This window comes from Tamandua tetradactyla, chromosome 1 (genome assembly GCF_023851605.1).
Source record: "Tamandua tetradactyla isolate mTamTet1 chromosome 1, mTamTet1.pri, whole genome shotgun sequence".
NCBI lineage: Eukaryota > Metazoa > Chordata > Mammalia > Pilosa > Myrmecophagidae > Tamandua > Tamandua tetradactyla.
Genome location: NC_135327.1, coordinates 16210482 through 16228472, shown reverse-complemented (window position 1 = coordinate 16228472; position 17991 = coordinate 16210482). Strand labels below are relative to the sequence as shown.

At 50.5% G+C, this 17991-nt stretch overlaps 1 protein-coding gene across 12 annotated transcripts in view; it reads left to right on the top strand.

The window, feature by feature from the left end:
- The window catches only part of EPB41L1 (erythrocyte membrane protein band 4.1 like 1), a 117656-nt gene that overhangs the window by 61699 nt on the left and 37966 nt on the right, over nt 1-17991 (top strand). For all 12 annotated transcript variants that reach the window (XM_077169768.1, XM_077169838.1, XM_077169761.1 and 9 more), the window contains 7 exons: nt 4410-4597; nt 5542-5706; nt 7640-7744; nt 8337-8379; nt 12372-12447; nt 15042-15260; nt 17473-17560. In XM_077169768.1, coding sequence (XP_077025883.1) covers nt 4424-4597; nt 5542-5706; nt 7640-7744; nt 8337-8379; nt 12372-12447; nt 15042-15260; nt 17473-17560 — 870 coding nt within the window. In that variant the 5' untranslated portion in view covers nt 4410-4423. The remainder of the gene's footprint in view (nt 1-4409; nt 4598-5541; nt 5707-7639; nt 7745-8336; nt 8380-12371; nt 12448-15041; nt 15261-17472; nt 17561-17991) is intronic.

Sequence of the window (17991 nt, the reverse complement as noted above, 5' to 3'; positions counted from 1 at the left end):
TGAGGGGCCCCTGAGATGGCCCTGTGACGTCCCTGGCCTGGGCTGGGCCTGCGGTGACTCCAGGAGTGACTCCAGCTGAGTAATGGTTCTGACTCTACAAGACTGCCTGTGCCAGCACCAGCCCCTTCCCTTCCCCCCCGACCCAAACCCGTCCCTCCTGCCAGGCCTCATGTGCATCTCATTCTGAGGTGTCAGGGTCCCAAGGTCTCCTCACCGTCACCTGCACAACCCCATGTGGTCTCACCTCTGGCCATTTGCCTATGCGGTGACTCAGCCCCAGAGCCCTCCCTGCCATCCCCTGACTAAATTCTTCCTTCCTTCAAAACCTGGCTCCACCTCTATGCCCGTCTCCAGCCCTCTCAGGCTTCTCGGTCACTCTAGACCCCATGGATCCCTGGGTCCCCACGCTCTTCGGAAACGTTGAAATTTACTCTGGCCAATCTAAACTATCCTGGGGGCTTAACTGTTTCCTGGGTGAGAACCATCCTCCCACCTGGGCAGCGAGCTCACGGCAGCCAGCCAGTGCCCTCCTCCCCGCGTCTCCCAGGATGCCAGGCCGGGGCTGGGGTAGGACCTTGCCCACGTGGCAGGCTGGGTCAGAAGTCAAGGATGCAGAAAGGCTCTCTGCTGCTTTCTGTGGCCCAGGGAGAGAACCACACCGTGCCACTGTCCCCACATTGTGAAAGAGAGAAGAATTTCATCATAGGTTTAAAAAATAATAGTGCAGGGCGATCCACAGTGGCTCAGGGGCAGAGTTCTCTCCTGCCATGCCAGAGACCCAGGTTCGATTCCCGGGGCCTGCCCATGTGAAAAAATAAATAAACAAATAATAAATAAAAAATAACAGGGTTGAATTGATGCAAATGTTCTAAGAAATGATCATGGTGATGAATATACAACTATGTGCTGATATTGTCAGTTATTGATTATATATCAAGAATGGAATGCTCATATGTTAAGAATGTTTGTATTTATATGTGGTTAAGTTTAATAAGTAAATAAATTTAGGTTTAAAACATAACAGTGTTATTTCTCTCAATTCATAAAAAAAATATATATTTTTTAACCTCATTTTTAAAAACATCATAAAGGACTCTCTAAGTATAGTAGAAAAATCAGGAGTTACAGTTAAATGAAAAGAAGGATGCAATTTGTACTCTGCCACCCAGAAATAATCAGTTAGTACTTTGCTGACTTTTCTTTGTGTGACTTTGTGTCTGTGTGTTTGTGTGTGGGTTTTATTCAAAACTGGGTCAACATATCCAAATTGCTTTGTATCGTGCTTTTCCATGCCATTTTAAAAATTGCAGTAAAATGTATATAACATAAAATTTGCTACTTTAACCATTTTTTAGTGTACAATTCAGCGGCACTAATTGTATTCACAATGTTGTGCTGTCACCGCCATCTAGTTCCAAAAGTTTTCAGCACCCTGAACAATCTCAGAACCTATTAAGCAATAACTGCCCCCCCCATGATTTGCATCATCGTTTTTGACTCTATAGAGTGGATGAACCATCCTTTATATCACTAGCCCCTGGGGTCTTTGGGGGCTCATGCCACTTGGTTTTCAGCCTGGACTGAGGGCTTTCTCCATTGAGGGGATCTGCTGGGGTTTATTAGAGGCAGCAAAGTGCAGGGAAAAGAATAATGGACCGGGAATTAGGATCTGAGAGTCAGAGGCTGGGTGGGAGGGAAGGGGGCGGTAAGAACAGGGAAGACCTGTCAGAGGAAGCGACTGTCACTCAAATCTCTTTTGCTCCCTGGGTCTCACCTGTAAAAGAAAAGAAGTGGATTAATTATCACAAAAGACACTTCTGGCTCATCTCTTCTATGGTTCTGGTACTGCAAGGCATTTGCTGCCAACAGGCTCTGCTGGAGAGCCAGGCAAGGGAAGACTGGAGTATTTATTTAAGATTGCTTTCCTGGCTATTTCCACAAAGACTGAGGCCTGGAAAATGTTCAAAGAGTACAGGGCCATCTGGAGCCGAGAGGGAAAGAGTGGAAGGAGCAGAGCCTCAGGCTGCCCGAGCCCACGAGAATCATGTGATTTCTGCTCCTACAGCAGAAAACATACAGGTCGTCTGTAGAGTCTTTTTTATTTTTTTCCCAGCAAAATTAAGTAGGCATTTATTTTAAGTGCTCTTGCCTGTAGACCTCATCTAGCATAATGGCCAGAATCCTTGAATACAGACTCAGTAAGACAAGCCTTACTAGGCTGGGGACTCCAGATCAGCTCTTGTGGCTTTGTGTCCTGGCATAGAGTCATTGCTGAGTGTCACAGAAGCCACCCGAAGCCCTTATTCCACAGTCGCCTTAAGTGATGCCTGTAGAGGCCAGCTTATTGCATGAGCAGAAAGTATTTCTGGGTGAGGATGAGACACGGGGGCCAAGGCCTTTCCTTCCTTTTGATCTGTCTCCTTAATAGCAGTGTCAGTAATGGCCAACCTCTCATTTGCAGCAGGAGCTCCAGTTTATAAAGCTGACCATTCAACATCCATTGAATGGCCGAGGGGCACTCAGGACCCCTGGCTTCTGCCCAGTGCCCTTCCTTTGGATGAGCTGAAAAGGAAGCAAGGAGAGAAGCTGAGGAATAAAACGAAGTGTGTGGCAGGGGGCCCTAGAGCATGGATGTGGTCTCAGTCCATAGCCCAGGGTGAACCGTGTCTGTCTGTTTCCCATTGGAGGCCTCTTAAGGAGGATGAGAAGCAGGGCCAGAGGGCCTAGTCGGGATTTTTCTCAGCTAATATAATAGATGCAGGAGAAAGGTCTGCACCCAGGGGCAATGTGGTAGTTAGATTCAGTTGTCAACTTGGCCACGTGAAGGTACCTAGTTCTGTTGCTGTGGACATGAGCCAGTGGTACGTGAATCTCATCTGTTGCTCATTACATCTGCAGTTGGCTAGGAGGCTTGCCTGCTATAATGAATGATGTTTGATTTAATTGGCTGGTGCTTAAATGAGCGACTCAATGTAGCACAGCCCAAGCAGCTCAGCATACCTCATCTCAGCACTTGCAGCTTAGCCCAGGCCTTTGGAGATGCAGAAAGGAATCACCCCAGGGAAAGCTGTTGGAACCCAGAGGCCTGGAGAGAAGGCCAGCAGAGATGGCCCTGTGCCTTCCCATGTAAGAAAGAACCTCAGTTGAAAGTTAGTTGCCTTTCCTCTGAAGAATTAACAAAATAAATCCCTTTTTATTAAAAGCCAGTCTGTCTCTGGTGTGTTGCATTCTGGCAGCTAGCAAACTAGAACAGACAAGGGCTTCTGCCCATCTCTCTGATCCCTCAGTTTCTTCTCTAAGTTCTTTTCTGATGATCCACTGAGTAGGGTCAGGGATGGGGGCTTTTGTCCTTTCAAAAGAAACACATCATGGGTGAATATGGATATATAGTCATTTAAAAAGGGATGCGAGTAGTTCTGAAGTGCACAAAGTAAAAAAAAAAAAGTGATGTTCCCCTCTTTATCCCGTACTACCCCCACGGAAATGTCTGTTTCTCCTTTTTCTACTGAATTATTAGCCTCTATTAATAGTTTGGGGAGTATTCTTTCAGATCTTTTACTACATGTGTACTTACTATGTCGTTTAGATTATCATTTTGTTTTTCTAAGTAACAATGGGACCATGCCATGCTCCTTCCCTCCCTTTCCCTCTCCAACTTGCTTATCCTAGCAGATTAGCTGGGCAGTGTGTCCTTGATTTCCTCTGAAATCTTTTCATTTCCTGCTCCAGAAGGAAAATGAGAAAGACTAGCCTGCCCCAGAGATAATTTCTCTAGGTCCCTTACTTTTTGGGTGAGTCACAGAAGCGAGGTGACACGGTTCCCCATTTGTGGCAGCCCCAGGGTCTACATGCAGTTCTCCTGCCTTTTACATCGCCTGGGCTGTGTGTTTCTAAAAAGTGCCTTCCTGTCATCCTCCCTTTGGGCCCACCCGCCAGCGTCCCTGTGAAGTCGGCAGGGCAGCCGCTACTGCGGTTTTGGAGTCTGTAGAGGCCTGGAGCCAGGGCTCTGCCCCCGTGGTTGAGTTTGGTTCTCCCGGGGCTTATCGAGAGGCTGCGCTGTCCGGTGCGGAGGTTGTTGAGACAGCCCAGCCGTGGGTCCCGCCGGGAGGTGCCGGGGCTGCCCCTTGTGCCCCTGGGAGTGTGGCTCCCTGGAGACCCTCTAGCTGGCCCTAGGAAGGGCCCCGATTCCATGCCTGGGACCTGGGCTGCTGTCACTAACTCCTCACTTCTCGGGACTCTCTCCCGAGAGTCCCCCCACTTCCTCCGTCCCTCCCTCCTTCCTGCTATCTATGGCTCTTTATGCATTCGTGTCCATCTGTCTCTCTCCGTGTGTGGTTCCTGCCCCTCTCACTCTGCCATGCCGTCGCTGTCCCGCTGCCCTGTCACGTGCCCTCCTTCGTGCCGTGCAGGCGTGCTGGTCGCCATGACAACAGAGACAGGCCCCGATTCTGAGGTGAAGAAGGCTCAGGAGGAGGCCCCGCAGCAACCTGAGGCCGCCGCTGTGACGGCTCCCACGACCCCTGCAGGCCACGGCCACTCGGACGCCAGCGCCAATGAGAAGCACCCGCCCCAGCAGGACACTCGGCCTGCTGAACAGGTATGTGGCCCGAGATGCGGCACCCTGGCAGCCCTGGGCCAAGTGCACGTGTTGGGGCTTCTCCAGGTCACAGGGCCCCAGTGTGGCATCAGGACTGGGGAAAGGAGGGAACGAAGACCTAGGAATGGCCTGTGACATGCTGAGCTCAGCACTATTTAAACCTCCCAAACCTAAGAGGGTAACTATTAATTTCCCCCACTTTACACTTGGGGAAACTGAGGCTCAGCAGGATGAAGTGAGTAACCCCAAATCATATTGCCATAAAGTGACAGAGATGCTTTCTAAAATCCATGTGCTTTCAACAGTATTACCCCTTGAGCCTATCCATTCTAAAGGTTGACAAGCTTGGCACAAACCCAGAGCAAAATCCATCACCTTGAAGCTACAAGGGGCTTGAGGTTTCATCTAGTAGCTTCTCTCCCTTAATTCACAGGCCCAGAGAGGGGCAGGGAGTTTGAGGGGGCCAGTGGCAGAGTTAGGTAGGACTTGTGGGCAGGGCCCCAGATTCCCCTCCATTAGATCAGTCCAGAAGCTTCAGGCCGAGACCACGTCAACCCAGCCACACGGTGGAGAAGGAGGAGGAGGCAAAATGGATGTTCTGAGAACCCGGGAGACCGGACAGCTCTGGCCACAGGGCTGGTTTGGTTTTATGGGGTGTTCCCCATCAGTAAAGGCTGTCCGCAGCAGGGGTGGCCTGCTGCTAAGAACTAGGCCCCTTGCCTTGGGTCCGCCTGATTGCACGGGGGCGCTCGGGAGCTCCTCCCTTCTGCATACAGCAACCACAGACCTGGTGACCTGGACACCCTAAGGGCCTTGTTGGGTGGCCACTGGCTCTTGTTTGGGTGACCCTCTGAGCCCTAGCTACCTTCTTGATGCTTCCCGTTTGTATGAGAGGCCGCGGCTTCGACTCACTGACCAGAGTCTTCCCTTGGTTGAACCTCCAGAGCTTAGACATGGAAGAGAAGGACTATGGGGAGGCCGACGGCCTGTCAGAGAGGACCACGCCCAGCAAGGCCCAGAAGTCGCCCCAGAAGACTGCCAAGAAGTACAAGAGTGCCATCTGCCGGGTCACTCTGCTCGACGCCTCCGAGTATGAGTGTGAGGTGGAGGTAGGGGAGCACTCAGCGCCATCTGCCCCATCCCTGGCCGCCCGGGCTCTGAGGGCCAGGGCAGGCTTCTGTGTGACTCGGCCTGGCCAAGCCTGGAGGGCGGCCATTCTTCACGGAGTCCTGGACCAACCGCGGGACCCCGTAGAGATGACCTGGCCCAGCCCTCCTGTGCAGATGGTGGCACCGAGGTTCAGAGAGGGCTGTTACGATTGCAAAGGGAGTTAGATGGGGCCCAAGGCTGGCCAAGGAGAGGCTTCTCAGGGTGGCTGTACATTGGCCAGCTTGCCACCATCCACGCACTGATCTGGAGCCCGGTAGGCCTAGGAACTGGGCTTTTCCATCCCACCCAGCAGAGAATGATATTTAAAGTAGACTCATTTTCTTTATTGGTTGGAGAGAGGGGTCCTCCCTTCCTTGTGAGCTCCATAAACCACCTGTGTCCAGGATGCCACGTCTAACCTCTAGGCCAAATTAATCACCTGAGGGATCCATGATAAGTAAGTCTTCCAGACATAAGGAGGGAACCCATTGGAAGGACCCGGGCTGCACAGAAGCCCTTGTGGGATGACCCTGCCTGATAGTGGGTGGCAGGGAAGATGTCCTCTCTGGGACTGACCATCCTGACCCCACATTTAGTGGTTCCCTCTCTTTTTATAGGCAAGGACTCACACTGTCATTCTGAAGCCTCCCTCTCCCACTCCTTCCTCCCCTAGAGGTTCCATTTCAGCCTAAGCACCGTTCCTGGACCTTCTCCGCATGTATAGAAGAGTTCAGAGGGTGATCTCTCTACTGAGATTTATAGGAGCCACTTTCATTTCTCCCCCAGCCATTTTTAAATAACATGATTTATTACATCTGAACCCTGGAAGGCTGGGTCCCTCTTTTTTGAGGGTTTTTTTTTTTTTGAATGTTTTTTTCTTCCATTAGACGCTTTCTTTCCCTACTGTACTCCTAGGTGGAAGGAAAAATGCCTCCTTACTTCTTCCCTCCTTCCCACATAAGATTCTATTTCAGCCTGGCCTAGGAGAGGGTAGAAAGTTTGGCTGAGGCCAGGTTCACACTCTCTGTGGATTCTTCCAGGCTCAGGAATCCCTTAACTTCCAGAAGTTGCTGTCCACAGTCAGGCCTGGTCCTGGGCCCCTGGTGCTCTAGCCAGAACTTGTGGGGCCCCCTTTCTCTCTGCAGCCCCCAACCTCTTTGGGTGGTGACTCCCTTATATCCCCCTGCCCTGTCGTCCCTTTATTGGTGGGTTTGGAGTGCCCACCTGGGTTCTGGGCTTCGTCACTCTGAATCCTCAGGCCTGGATAGTGATTGAGAGAGGCAGAGAGCCTGGCTGTGCTATGGGGTTGGGGGAAGAAGGTAGCTTGCTGACAGCGGTCCTTCCAGCTGAGGCTGACTTAGGTCCCATGAGCCTCTGTCAAATCCCCCTCAGGCGGGGGAGGCTCTCTAGGCTGGGGCTAAGTATAGGGGGAGGGGCTGGGGAAAGAAGAGTCACACCAAGACCCTGAGCCCCAGGCCTTCCCCTTCTCCTCTTACACCCTTCTCTCCGATTTCTCTTCCTCTCACACTCGAAGCTTAGGATTTTTGGTTTTTCTGTCCCTCGGGTCTAAGTTAGCCTCCTGTAATTGCTATGAAAGACGGAGAAATCACTCACTCTCTGCACATTCACCCCAACTTCCTCCCCTCTACGTTCAGGGTCCGGAAGGACCCCAGCAGGATCTGGGGGAAGTTCCGCCTATGAGCTGGGTATTAGGGTCACCTCCAGGATCCTTTGTACTTGGAGAGTAGAGCTAGGGGTGGCAAGAGGGCTAGGGTCCTCTCTAGATGCCGAAAGGCTCTTGGGGTTTCCTCGAGCTGTTCTGGTGGAACCTGGGGTATCCCCCAGTCGCTCGCGTGTGTTCTGGCCTCACCGCTGCTCTGCTCTTCTCTCCAGAAGCATGGCCGGGGCCAGGCGCTGTTCGACCTGGTCTGTGAGCACCTTAACCTCCTGGAGAAGGACTACTTTGGCTTGACCTTCTGTGATGCTGACAGCCAGAAGGTACCTAGGCTGGGAGCAGGGCTGGGCAGGGCAGGGCAGGCCTGTGGGGTCGGGGGTCAGCCCTCCTCCCTAAGACCCTCATAGCCGGTGGCTTCCATCAGTCCTCAGGTCCTTTTCAGATGACCTACTGGGAAATTTGTGTGTCCCCGAGGTTCAGCCAGTTCTCCCACCCTCCAGTGCTCTGCCTCCTTTCCTCGTCCACTCCCCATGGCTGTTGCTTCTTTTCTTGGTGACCCGTAAGTCACCTACAGATGAGTATTTGGAGATCCGAGGCATGGCTGCTCGAGCTGCTGGGGAACATGAGGAACTCCCACCCCAGCACTTGTTTCCCACTTTTGGGGTCTCTTGCCTGAGTTTTCTCGTCTGTCCCACTGTGGCTACATCATCTTTTCACCTTAGCTGCCTCAGTGCAATGCCAGCCCCAGGGAACTGTGTCCCAAGGCCTGGGGTGAAACCAGGCCTTGTTCCCTCCATCTCCCAGTCCCATGGATAGGGGCCAGAAAGTTCAGCCAGGGGAGGGTATTTCTTTCCCCCAGCCCTATTCAGGCCCTCTTTCCCAGCTTCCATCTAAAGTGCTAATCTTCTCTTTCAGAACTGGCTGGACCCCTCCAAGGAAATCAAGAAGCAGATCCGGAGTGAGTGGCTTGCTGTGATTGGGATGGGGTGGTGGGCTGGGCTGGGTTCTAGGCCATGAAGCCACCCTACTTCCAAAGACGGGTTCCAGTCCATGAGTCCACTTGCTGTCCACGTCCAGTGCTGGGGAAGGCTGGGCAGAAGCTGTAGTTACCACTGTTGTATGGGTGAGGAGTACGAGGCCTAGAGAAGAGAAACGACTGTCCAGAGTCATATTGTGACTTAGCAGAAGAATTGTAAACTCACTCAGAATGTCGACTTAGGAGGGACATGCAGAATCGTCTAGGACAAGGGAACAAACAGGTGGCCTGAAAAGAGCCACATTCCCATCCAGGGCGGATGCCACTATTACAATCAGCGACTCTCCTTGGCCTCAGAGTCCCGGTCCACGTGGCAGTCAGGGCCATGCCCACAGGCAGGTGTTAGAATGTCAGATGAAAACTCTTCCCATCCCTGATCTTGGCCAACTTCTGGATTTAAAGATGGGGTGACTGAGGCCCGGAACGAGGCAGTTATTTGTTCACGGTCCCGGCGTGACCTCCCAACCCCATTCTGCGTCCTTTTCAAGGCCTGGTATGAAGGCTGATGGGCAGGTCAGCACCCTGCCGTGGGGCCTGGAGAGTAAAAGCCTGTGGTGGATGGGAGCAGGGCAGCTTTCCAACAGCAGAAGGAAGTCGGTGGCCTCAGCAGGCGTCTGCAGTAGGTGGTGACCTGGAGCCCAGAGGCAGATCTGCCTCCACTGCAGGCCCGTCCCCGCTGGCCATGGTTGGGGTTGGTCTCTCCTAGACTCCCTGGTCTCTGGCAGGGAAGCTGTAACTGAGCCCGTTGCCATGGCAGCAGGCAGCTGGGGCCCGGGGATGCCAGCTGACTGTGCGGGAGGGGGCTCGAGGAATTCTTCCCATAGCTTCCGGTCGATTGGAGACACAGAGGGAGGCGCACCGACAGAGCGCACTCCTCAGGGGGCCTGCAGGGTCCTGGGCTGGGGCTTCAGCCTGTCACCCAGGGGCTCCAGCCCAGCCGGGAGGCCTATCTCTCATGCCTGAAAGAATCCGAGCACACACAGGGAGCTGAGTGTATTAGGGAAGGACCAGGAGCTTGGTGAAGAGAAGAGACTGGACAGAAGCATAGCGACTCAGCCTGCCTCTCCTGGGTGGGTCCCGGCATCCATCCCCACAGCCCCTGTCGGCACAGCCTGGGCTTGTGAGGCCCACTCCTCATGGGTCCTCAAGTCATTGAGGAACGCCCTAGTCCTTGGCGAGTGGCTCCTTCGGGGGAGCCCTGCAGCGTCCACCCATCCTTCCCGGTTCTGCCTTCCTGGACCCCTGTCCTGTCCTCATGACAACCCCCCGGGCTTTGGAGAGTGACACTCTTGAGCCCTGGCCCTGGGTCCCTGCGTCTCCTTGGCAGCTAGTGGGGACCTGTGGGTGGACGGGGCCCGACTTGCAGTGGGTGCTCACGAGACGTTTTCTTCTCTTCCTCCCACGAGCAGTGATGTGGTGGTGAAGGGGGCAGGCACTGGGGCCGGGGCTCCAGGGTTTGCTTCCAGCTCCACCACTATGCCTGGCGTTAGTTAACTGCTCTTGCCTCAGCTTCCTCACTGGTAACGTGGGGTGGCGATAGCACTTTCCTTTAGAGCCATTAGGGGAGTAAATGAGTTATTACATGGACAATACCTAGGACAGGGCTTGCACACAGCAATGCTCAGTAGATATTAGTTATTATTATTATTATTAATTTCTGAGACCAGGATTATTCCCCCTGAGGCTGCTTTTTATTTATTTATTTTATTAGAGAAGTTGTAGGTTTACAGAAGATTCATGCATAAAATATGGCATTCCCATATGCTGCCCTATTACTAACACCTTGCATTAGTGTGGTGCATTTGTTACAATTGATGAAAGTACCTTTTTATAATCGTATCATTAATTTTCATCCATGATTTGCCTTCAGGCTCACGGTTTGTGTTGTACCATCCTTTGTATTAAAAAAAAATCTATACGACTTAAAATTTCCCCTGTTCACCAAGTTCAAATATGTCATTCTGTGCGGTTAATTACATCCAAACCATTGTGCTGCCATCACCACTGCCCATTACCAAAACTTTCCACCCAATAGAAACTCTGCACAATTTAAGCATTTCCCCTTTGAGGCTGCTTTTTCCAAGAAGTCAGCTGTGGTCTTGAGCCTGGGGTCTGGGGTCAGATTAGCAGGGTTTGGATCCCCGTTCTCTGCCTCTGACCTCTGAGGGGGCCTGGGAGAGGGACCTTGCCTCTCAGAATCCTCGCCTACAAAAGGGAAACCTCACTCCACCCCATATTAGTGACAGACCCTTCCAATATCAAAAATTTAGAATTGCCATAGCCCAAAGAAAGGTATGGAAGGATCAAAGGTGATGGTGGAGTTATACAGAGAAGATAGGGTTTCACAAATGAATATGATTGCTGAATCATTAAATTGATATCCAGTACTTTAGAGTAGCTAGAAGTAAAAACCTAAAATTGTGAAATTGTAAGCCCTGTCAAAGTCTGAAACATGTTCTACCACTAATTGTGGTGCTGTGCTTTGAAATTTATAGCTTTTTTGTATATATGTTATTGTTCACAAAAAAAGGGAGAAAAGTGGATTGTGATGATAAAAAATTATTTAAACCTTCTAGCCTCCTATATTCTGGAGCAGCTAGAAGGAAAAATCTGAGAGGATCGTATGGTAGCCCATGACAAACTCTTGTTTGTTGAAGAGTGCTTTGATAACTATTGCTTTTTTATTTCTTTACTTTATATATGTGTTATACTGTACAATAAATAAAGTATAAAAAAAAAAAGAAAACCTACCTCAGATGATTATGAATATTAAATTCTTAGAGTGCATGTGAGGCTCTTAGCAAAGTGACCAGCAGTTTTAGTAAATATTCACCACGTGACAGCTTGGTGGTGAAGGAGTGAGGCTCAAGGGACAAGGACAGCAGTAATGGCATGGCCTTCAAACCCTGCGTGGACTTGGCCCCCCCTGCGTGGGCCACCTCTGTGAGGGTATTTCTACAGCGTGTCCCGGGGCCCAAGGGTGGTGTGACCACGGTGCAGGCAGGGAGGGTTCCTTGCTTTGATTGTGGGCTTTTATTAATTTTGCCCAGAGTCTCATCTCCCACCCCTTCCTCTTGGTTTGCACAGCTTGTTCCATTGAAAACTCAGTCCTCATTCCTTTCTGTATCTTCTAGACATGTGCCACTGATTTTCCACATCTAAATGCAGAGGTTAATATTTATCCCTGTAAAATGTCCTTTTGGCCCATCAGTTTTGCTTTTCAGGTCTCTTTTATAATCTAGTCCTGCTATCTGAGAAGTTGACATGGCATAGGACAGCATTTTCCAAAGTGTGTTCTGAGAAATCCTAGGTGCTCTGGGAAAAGGAAATAGCAGATCAAATATGTTTTGGAGACTCTCGAATACCATGCCTCCCTTACAGAGTCTTTGCAATTCACAGTAGCAGAGTGTGGGTGCTGAAAAGTCCAAAATTAGGAAACCTATTTAATGTGGCTCTTTCCAGACTTCTATTCTTTCCATTGATATCCGTGTGTTAGGCTTTGGCATAGGGAAAAGAGCATGGGCTCTGGAACTAAGTGGCTGGGGCTCGAACCTCACTTTGCCACCTTCTAGCTGAGGAACCTTGGACTGGTCACTTTACCTCCTGGCTCAGTATCCTCATCTGCAAAATGGGGATACTCATAGGACTTACTCATAGGGCCATTGCAAGGTTTAACAAAGTGATGTTTGCAAAGCAATTAGCAGTGTGCCTGGCATGCAGTATTAGTTTTCTTAACCTGGGCCTCAGTCTATCCATCTGTTAAGCGGGGATAATGTTCCAGCCTAGCCTCCCTGGTTGGATTGTCCTGAAGTTATAGATAGGAGAAGACTTTGTAAAAATTGCCCATTGGATGGTTTGTCTGGGCTACCCTCTGGGTGACAGGGCCTCTCTGATCTCCTCCTATCTTCTCTCAGGCAGCCCCTGGAATTTTGCCTTCACAGTCAAGTTCTACCCACCTGACCCTGCCCAGCTGACTGAAGACATCACAAGGTGAGCATTGTGGGGAGGGGTGGGGGCAGGTGTGCTGGCCGTGTGGGACCATGGATGAGGACAGCTGGCCCTGGGAGCCCCAGGGTGGTATATGACAGCCGCTCACACTTAGAAGCCTCCCGAGACCAGCAGGCAGCACCGAGAGAGAGAGCAGGTCCAGTGCAAAAGGAAGTGGCGCACATGTAGTGGCCAAAAAGGAAGCGGTGCATATGCAGTGGCCAGAGGCAGCGGCTCCTTGACCTGGGGGAAGGCAGCAGCACAGGGAGCAGTGGGGCCCGCTGTGCATTTGGGAGCACAGACCCTCATCTGAAACAGCTGCTGTCCCATTCTCGGCAGTCACCTCCATCTGTGGGAATGGGTTGCATCAGTGAAGTGAAGCTAGAGAGATTTGGGAATGAAAAAAACCACAATTTGTAAATGCTGGCAACTAATTCAAATTTTAAAAGAAAATTGCGTGGGCCATCTTGGAGTGAGGCTGGCGCACTGGGGGACCCACCAGTGTGCCACTTTGGGGTGCAGGAGAGCCTGGCGCGAGGCTGCCTTTGTCCATGGGGCGTGATCCTGCATGCACACGTCGACCCCGTGGAGGTCAGGGGAGGCACGTGGCCTCCCGTGAAGGCAAGCCCAGGTTGCGGGGTAATCGTGAATTGTGGGGACGGCTTTGTTGTGCCGTCAGGTGGCCTGAGAGGTCAGAAGGGGTGCAGATCTCCCGTGCATAGGCTTGGTGCTGGGGAGGGACAGAAACATCCCTCAGTGGGGGCTTCCATGGGGCTCATTCTGCCTCTGGAAATTAGAACAGGGTGAGGCCGTTCTCTTTATCCAAGTCCCTTCCAAAAAGATAGGCTCATTTCACAGTATCTGGGGGTTTTGTCATCCACGCGATGACCCAACTGCAATAACATGTGGACTCTGACTGTTCCTGCAGCAGGGGCGGAGCTGCTATGCCAGCTGCTTTCTCCCACTTGGTTCTTCCTACTGTCTGTTTGCCAGGCAACCGGCCAAGGCCAAGATGGCAACTCTGGCCTTGGGAACTAAGACAGATGTCCCTGGAACAGATCAGGCCTGAGGCCTTGGCCTTATTAGCCCTGCTCTAAGCCCTGAGGTCATGAGCTTGGGGCCAAGGTGGCAGCAGCAGGGTATGAAGCATCTTTCCCGAGGAGGCCCAGAGAGACCAGCACCGCCCCCAGACCCCGGTCTCTGGGGCAGCTGCACGAGCAGCTGTGGTCTTGTCCAGTCCTCAGGCATCAGGCTTCCAGAGACGCCAGGGGGAGAGTTAACTCCTGCCCAGCATAGATGGCCTGGCGGGCGAGGTGGGGGTAGCAGCTGATTTAGTCAAAAATAGTTAGGCCAAAAATAAATTGGTCAAAATGACAAATTGATTGAAATGAAAGATTGGTCAGAGTGTTTGGCAGTGAGTTCTGAATTTTTTAGACTTTTGAGCAAAATGCCCTAAGCCTCAGAGCAGCGCCTGGAATATTTGAGCTGCGGCTGTTAATTCTAAGCCTATGTCTTGTGTTGAACATGCAAGAAACTGCGTGTACTTTTTGCCAGAGCTTCAATTCTGACAATAAAATAATGTCATGGAGCAGTAAACATTATGCCAAGTAAAAGCCACTTAAAAGGAAAAGAAATAGGCAATTGAAAAATGGTGACGCAGAGGGAAATGGGCAAGGGTGCATCACTGGCTGACAATAAGCTGAAACTTTTAAAAATGCAGAGTACAGGAAGAAGCAATAAAAATGCTTTGAAATGATTCTCAAAATTGTAAAATCATCCAAGTGTGCATAAAAGTTATAAAAAACCATGACCTGGCAGTTGGAATTTTGGAAATTGGTTTCTTTTAAACTAATTTGTATTTGGACAATTCACTTAGAGCTGGAAGCAAAATTAAAAAGTTTTGAGAAAGCTTTAGCACGCAGGCTCACCAGGGCTGGGGAATACTTTGCAGGAGTTTAAAGAAATGAAGTGGAGTCACGTGTACTGACAGGGCACATGGTTGAGTGTGAAAAAACAAACCATGGAATCAGATGTAGCATTCAGTACTATTTACATGTTACAAGACGCATCAATCAAAACCACCTCCATTTCTGTATGTCCATGGAGGAAAAGAGGTCTAGAACACACCTGGTTCACAGTGGTGACTTCTGGGGAGGATAGAAGGAATGAGAATGAACAGCAAAACGAAATTCAGAGTTGTCTCTAAAGTTTGCTGTTTTTTTTTTGTTTTTTTTTTTTTTTTACAATGAGACTATATTGTATAATTTAAAAGAAAAGATTTTTTTTTAATGGGCAAACCAGCGAAGTCTTGTTTAGCTGAAAATGAATCTGACATTTAAAATGCTTCCAAAGTAGGAAAAACCCCTCAAATTAAAAATTGAACAAAAATGCTTGAAGTCCCATGAAATGCTGCTAAAGACCCTCCTGGGACACGTCCAGCTTCTCACCCTGTGAAAACCGGTGGCTAGCAACATTCCTTTTCTACTGAGCGGCGTGCGGACCTGTCTGGTTCTAACGGGTTAAAAGGCAGCCGAGCTTTGGGAAGTTCTGGAAGGGATTGGGGCCTGTGCCCACTGTCCGCTGTCCCCTGTGTCTAGGTACTATCTGTGCCTGCAGCTGCGGGCAGACATCATCACGGGCCGGCTGCCCTGCTCCTTCGTCACGCACGCCCTGCTGGGCTCCTACGCCGTGCAGGCCGAGCTGGGCGACTACGACGCTGAGGAGCACGTGGGCAACTACATCAGTGAGCTCCGCTTTGCCCCTAACCAGACCCGGGAGCTGGAGGAGAGGATCATGGAGCTGCACAAGACATACAGGTGAGCACCTCGTCCCAGGGCCTTCCCCGGCCCCACCGCTGGTTGGCTGGAACCTTCTCCACAGGCCTGCAAGCCTTAGGCCCCTTGCTGTGGGGCGGTGTACCCCACCTGGCCCTGCCCCTGACTTGAGGTGTGTCTGAGAGCAGAGCACCCCATCCCGGGAATATCTGTCACATGGGAGTGATGGTAACTAGCTGTGTGACCTTAAATGACCTCTTTGGGCCCCATTTTCTTAAGCTCCTGTATAGGTGTGAAGATTCCCTGCCCTTGAGCCCTGAGATTCAGTTTCTTTATCTGCCACCTGGAAATAATAATCTATTGTATGGCCTTGGATACGTGTTCTGATGTCTAGATCTGGGCATCAAGTTCAAGAATTTGGACTGAAAGCCAGACTGCGTAGGTTCAAATTCTGCCCCTGCCACTTTCTAACCAGATCTTGGGCAGGTCATTTCATATCCCACTGCTTTGATTTTTTCACCCATGCAGCATGGGTACTAATGAAACCTGACACGTAGGGTTATTGAGAAGACTAAATGGCACATGTTGAAGGCACACTGCCATTGGCTGTTCTTGTTGCTGTCTGTCAGTTGAAGGGATATTAGTTGATTGCATAATAGAAAGCGTCTTGTTCCAGGAGTTAGAAGATGATCAGTTAGATGTGTGATTGTGGACTGGTCGCTTAACCTATGTGAGCCCCAGTTTCCCCTCGTCTGTGTACTGACTGAGAGCACCAGCATCTCTCAGCCCTTGGTATTTAGGGCAAGACAATTCGTCATTGTGCAGGGTGTTTAGCATCCCTGGACTGCAGTCATTAAGTGTCCATTAACACCCCCGCAGTCCCCGTAACAACCAAGATGCACCCCCATAACCCCCCGCACACACACATTTCCAAGTGTCTGCTGTGAAGGACATATCCCCCACTGCCCACCCCGGGAGGAACCCCTGGAACAAAGTGTTCTCTAGGGTCCTTTTCAGCCGGAATTGCTTTGGGCTCTAAGTCCAGGGTTGCTTTCAGGCTCCAGTGTGATGAATGTCGTGAAAGTACATGATAAACTGTAAAGTACTGTGCATGTGGCAAGTGGTTTGGTGGGATTTTCTCATTGCTAATGAGGATGGAGGGCATGGGAGGGTTGTGTCCTGTGGGCTGCTTCTGCAGGGCAGGGCTAGGGCCAGCTGTGGAGGGACCACGTATCTGGGGGAAAAGGCTCTTGACGTGTGATAGATGCTCAGGCCAACTCAGATTGGCTCAGGCCAACTCAGGTTATTCTTGGCTGCTGGGTGATTCTGTTGACTTGGATACTGGGTCTACCTGGGCCTGGAATAGGGAGGGTTGCCTGCCTGCAGCCTCCTCGTCATCCCTGGCTGAGATGGCAAGATATGCTAGGAATTTGCAAGAGTCATAATACTTCAGAGAAGGAAGTTCAGATCCCTTTGGGCTGGAGAAATGCCCTTTAATTTGTACAGCTCTTTTGACTTAAAGTGCATTGACCTCTAGTGTCGAGCTGTCCCACACAACAGCTCAGTGAGGGACACAGCTCCTTGAGCACATACTCTGTCTGGATTCTTTTTGCAAAGAAGAGTTACATAAGTTATCCAGTTCTTTCTTTGCTTTGGATGCCAGGAATCTCAGAGGAAAATTTACACTTAGCCACAGCTAACATTTATTGAGTACTATGTGTCAATGACTCCTTATAACAACCTGGTGAGGTGGGTATTATCATTATTTCCATTTTACAGATGAGGGAGCTATGGTAAAGAAAGGACATTCTGCTATTAAGGAGCAGCTTCAAGATCTGAATCCAGACAATGCAAAGTGTCTTATGTCATTAATAATTCTGGAATATCTGGGTCATTATAGTGAACAGAATCTTCAACAGTGATTTCATAGTCATGGTGAACCAGAATTTATGGCTCACACTTCTCAGGGGTAGAGTAAGGCAAAAACCCCAACTCCCAGCTCAGCCCCTGAGTGTTTCCTGGAAGAAACAGGCCTAGACCTGAACTTTGCAAGAGGTTGGGCATTAGATGGACTGAAGGAGGAGCTGGGGGTTGCCCTACCCTGCACTGAGGGCAGAAGGGAGGGACTCTAAGAAAGTCCAGTCACTCAGCCACTCCAGAACATTTGTCCTCTTAGAATCGTGGGTTCTGATTGTGTCCACCCTCCGCCAGCAGGGCTCAGGCTTGGGCCCTGTGATTGCTTTCTTTCCCACAGGGGCATGACCCCAGGAGAAGCAGAAATCCACTTCCTGGAGAATGCCAAGAAGCTTTCCATGTATGGGGTAGACCTACACCATGCCAAGGTACTGCTGCCAGCTGGGCCTGGCGCTGGCCCACGTGCTTGAGGGTGCCAGCACTTTCCTGGGGTTCGGGTGGTGCCTTCAATGAAGATCAGGTCTTTCCAGAGGGCTTGGGGTACCAGATCCTGTGTTATCTCCAACTTGAAACCTTTTCTGTTGTTATTTCTCATTCCTAGAAGTTCCATAGCCCTTTATTTTCCCATGATCGTTTTCTGTCCTTGCATTATGCTTCCTAATGAGTTATATTTCCTAACGTGTGTGCTGGATTGGGAGCACGGTGAGGGGAAGCCTTGATTTACTTCTGTCTTGATGGCACTTAGCAAATGACCTGGCACGGCGTATGTACCACTAAATGTCTGTTGGAAGAATGAATGACCCAGTGATTGATAGAGTAAATGATTCAACAAATGAGTGAGTGAATAAATAACTAAATG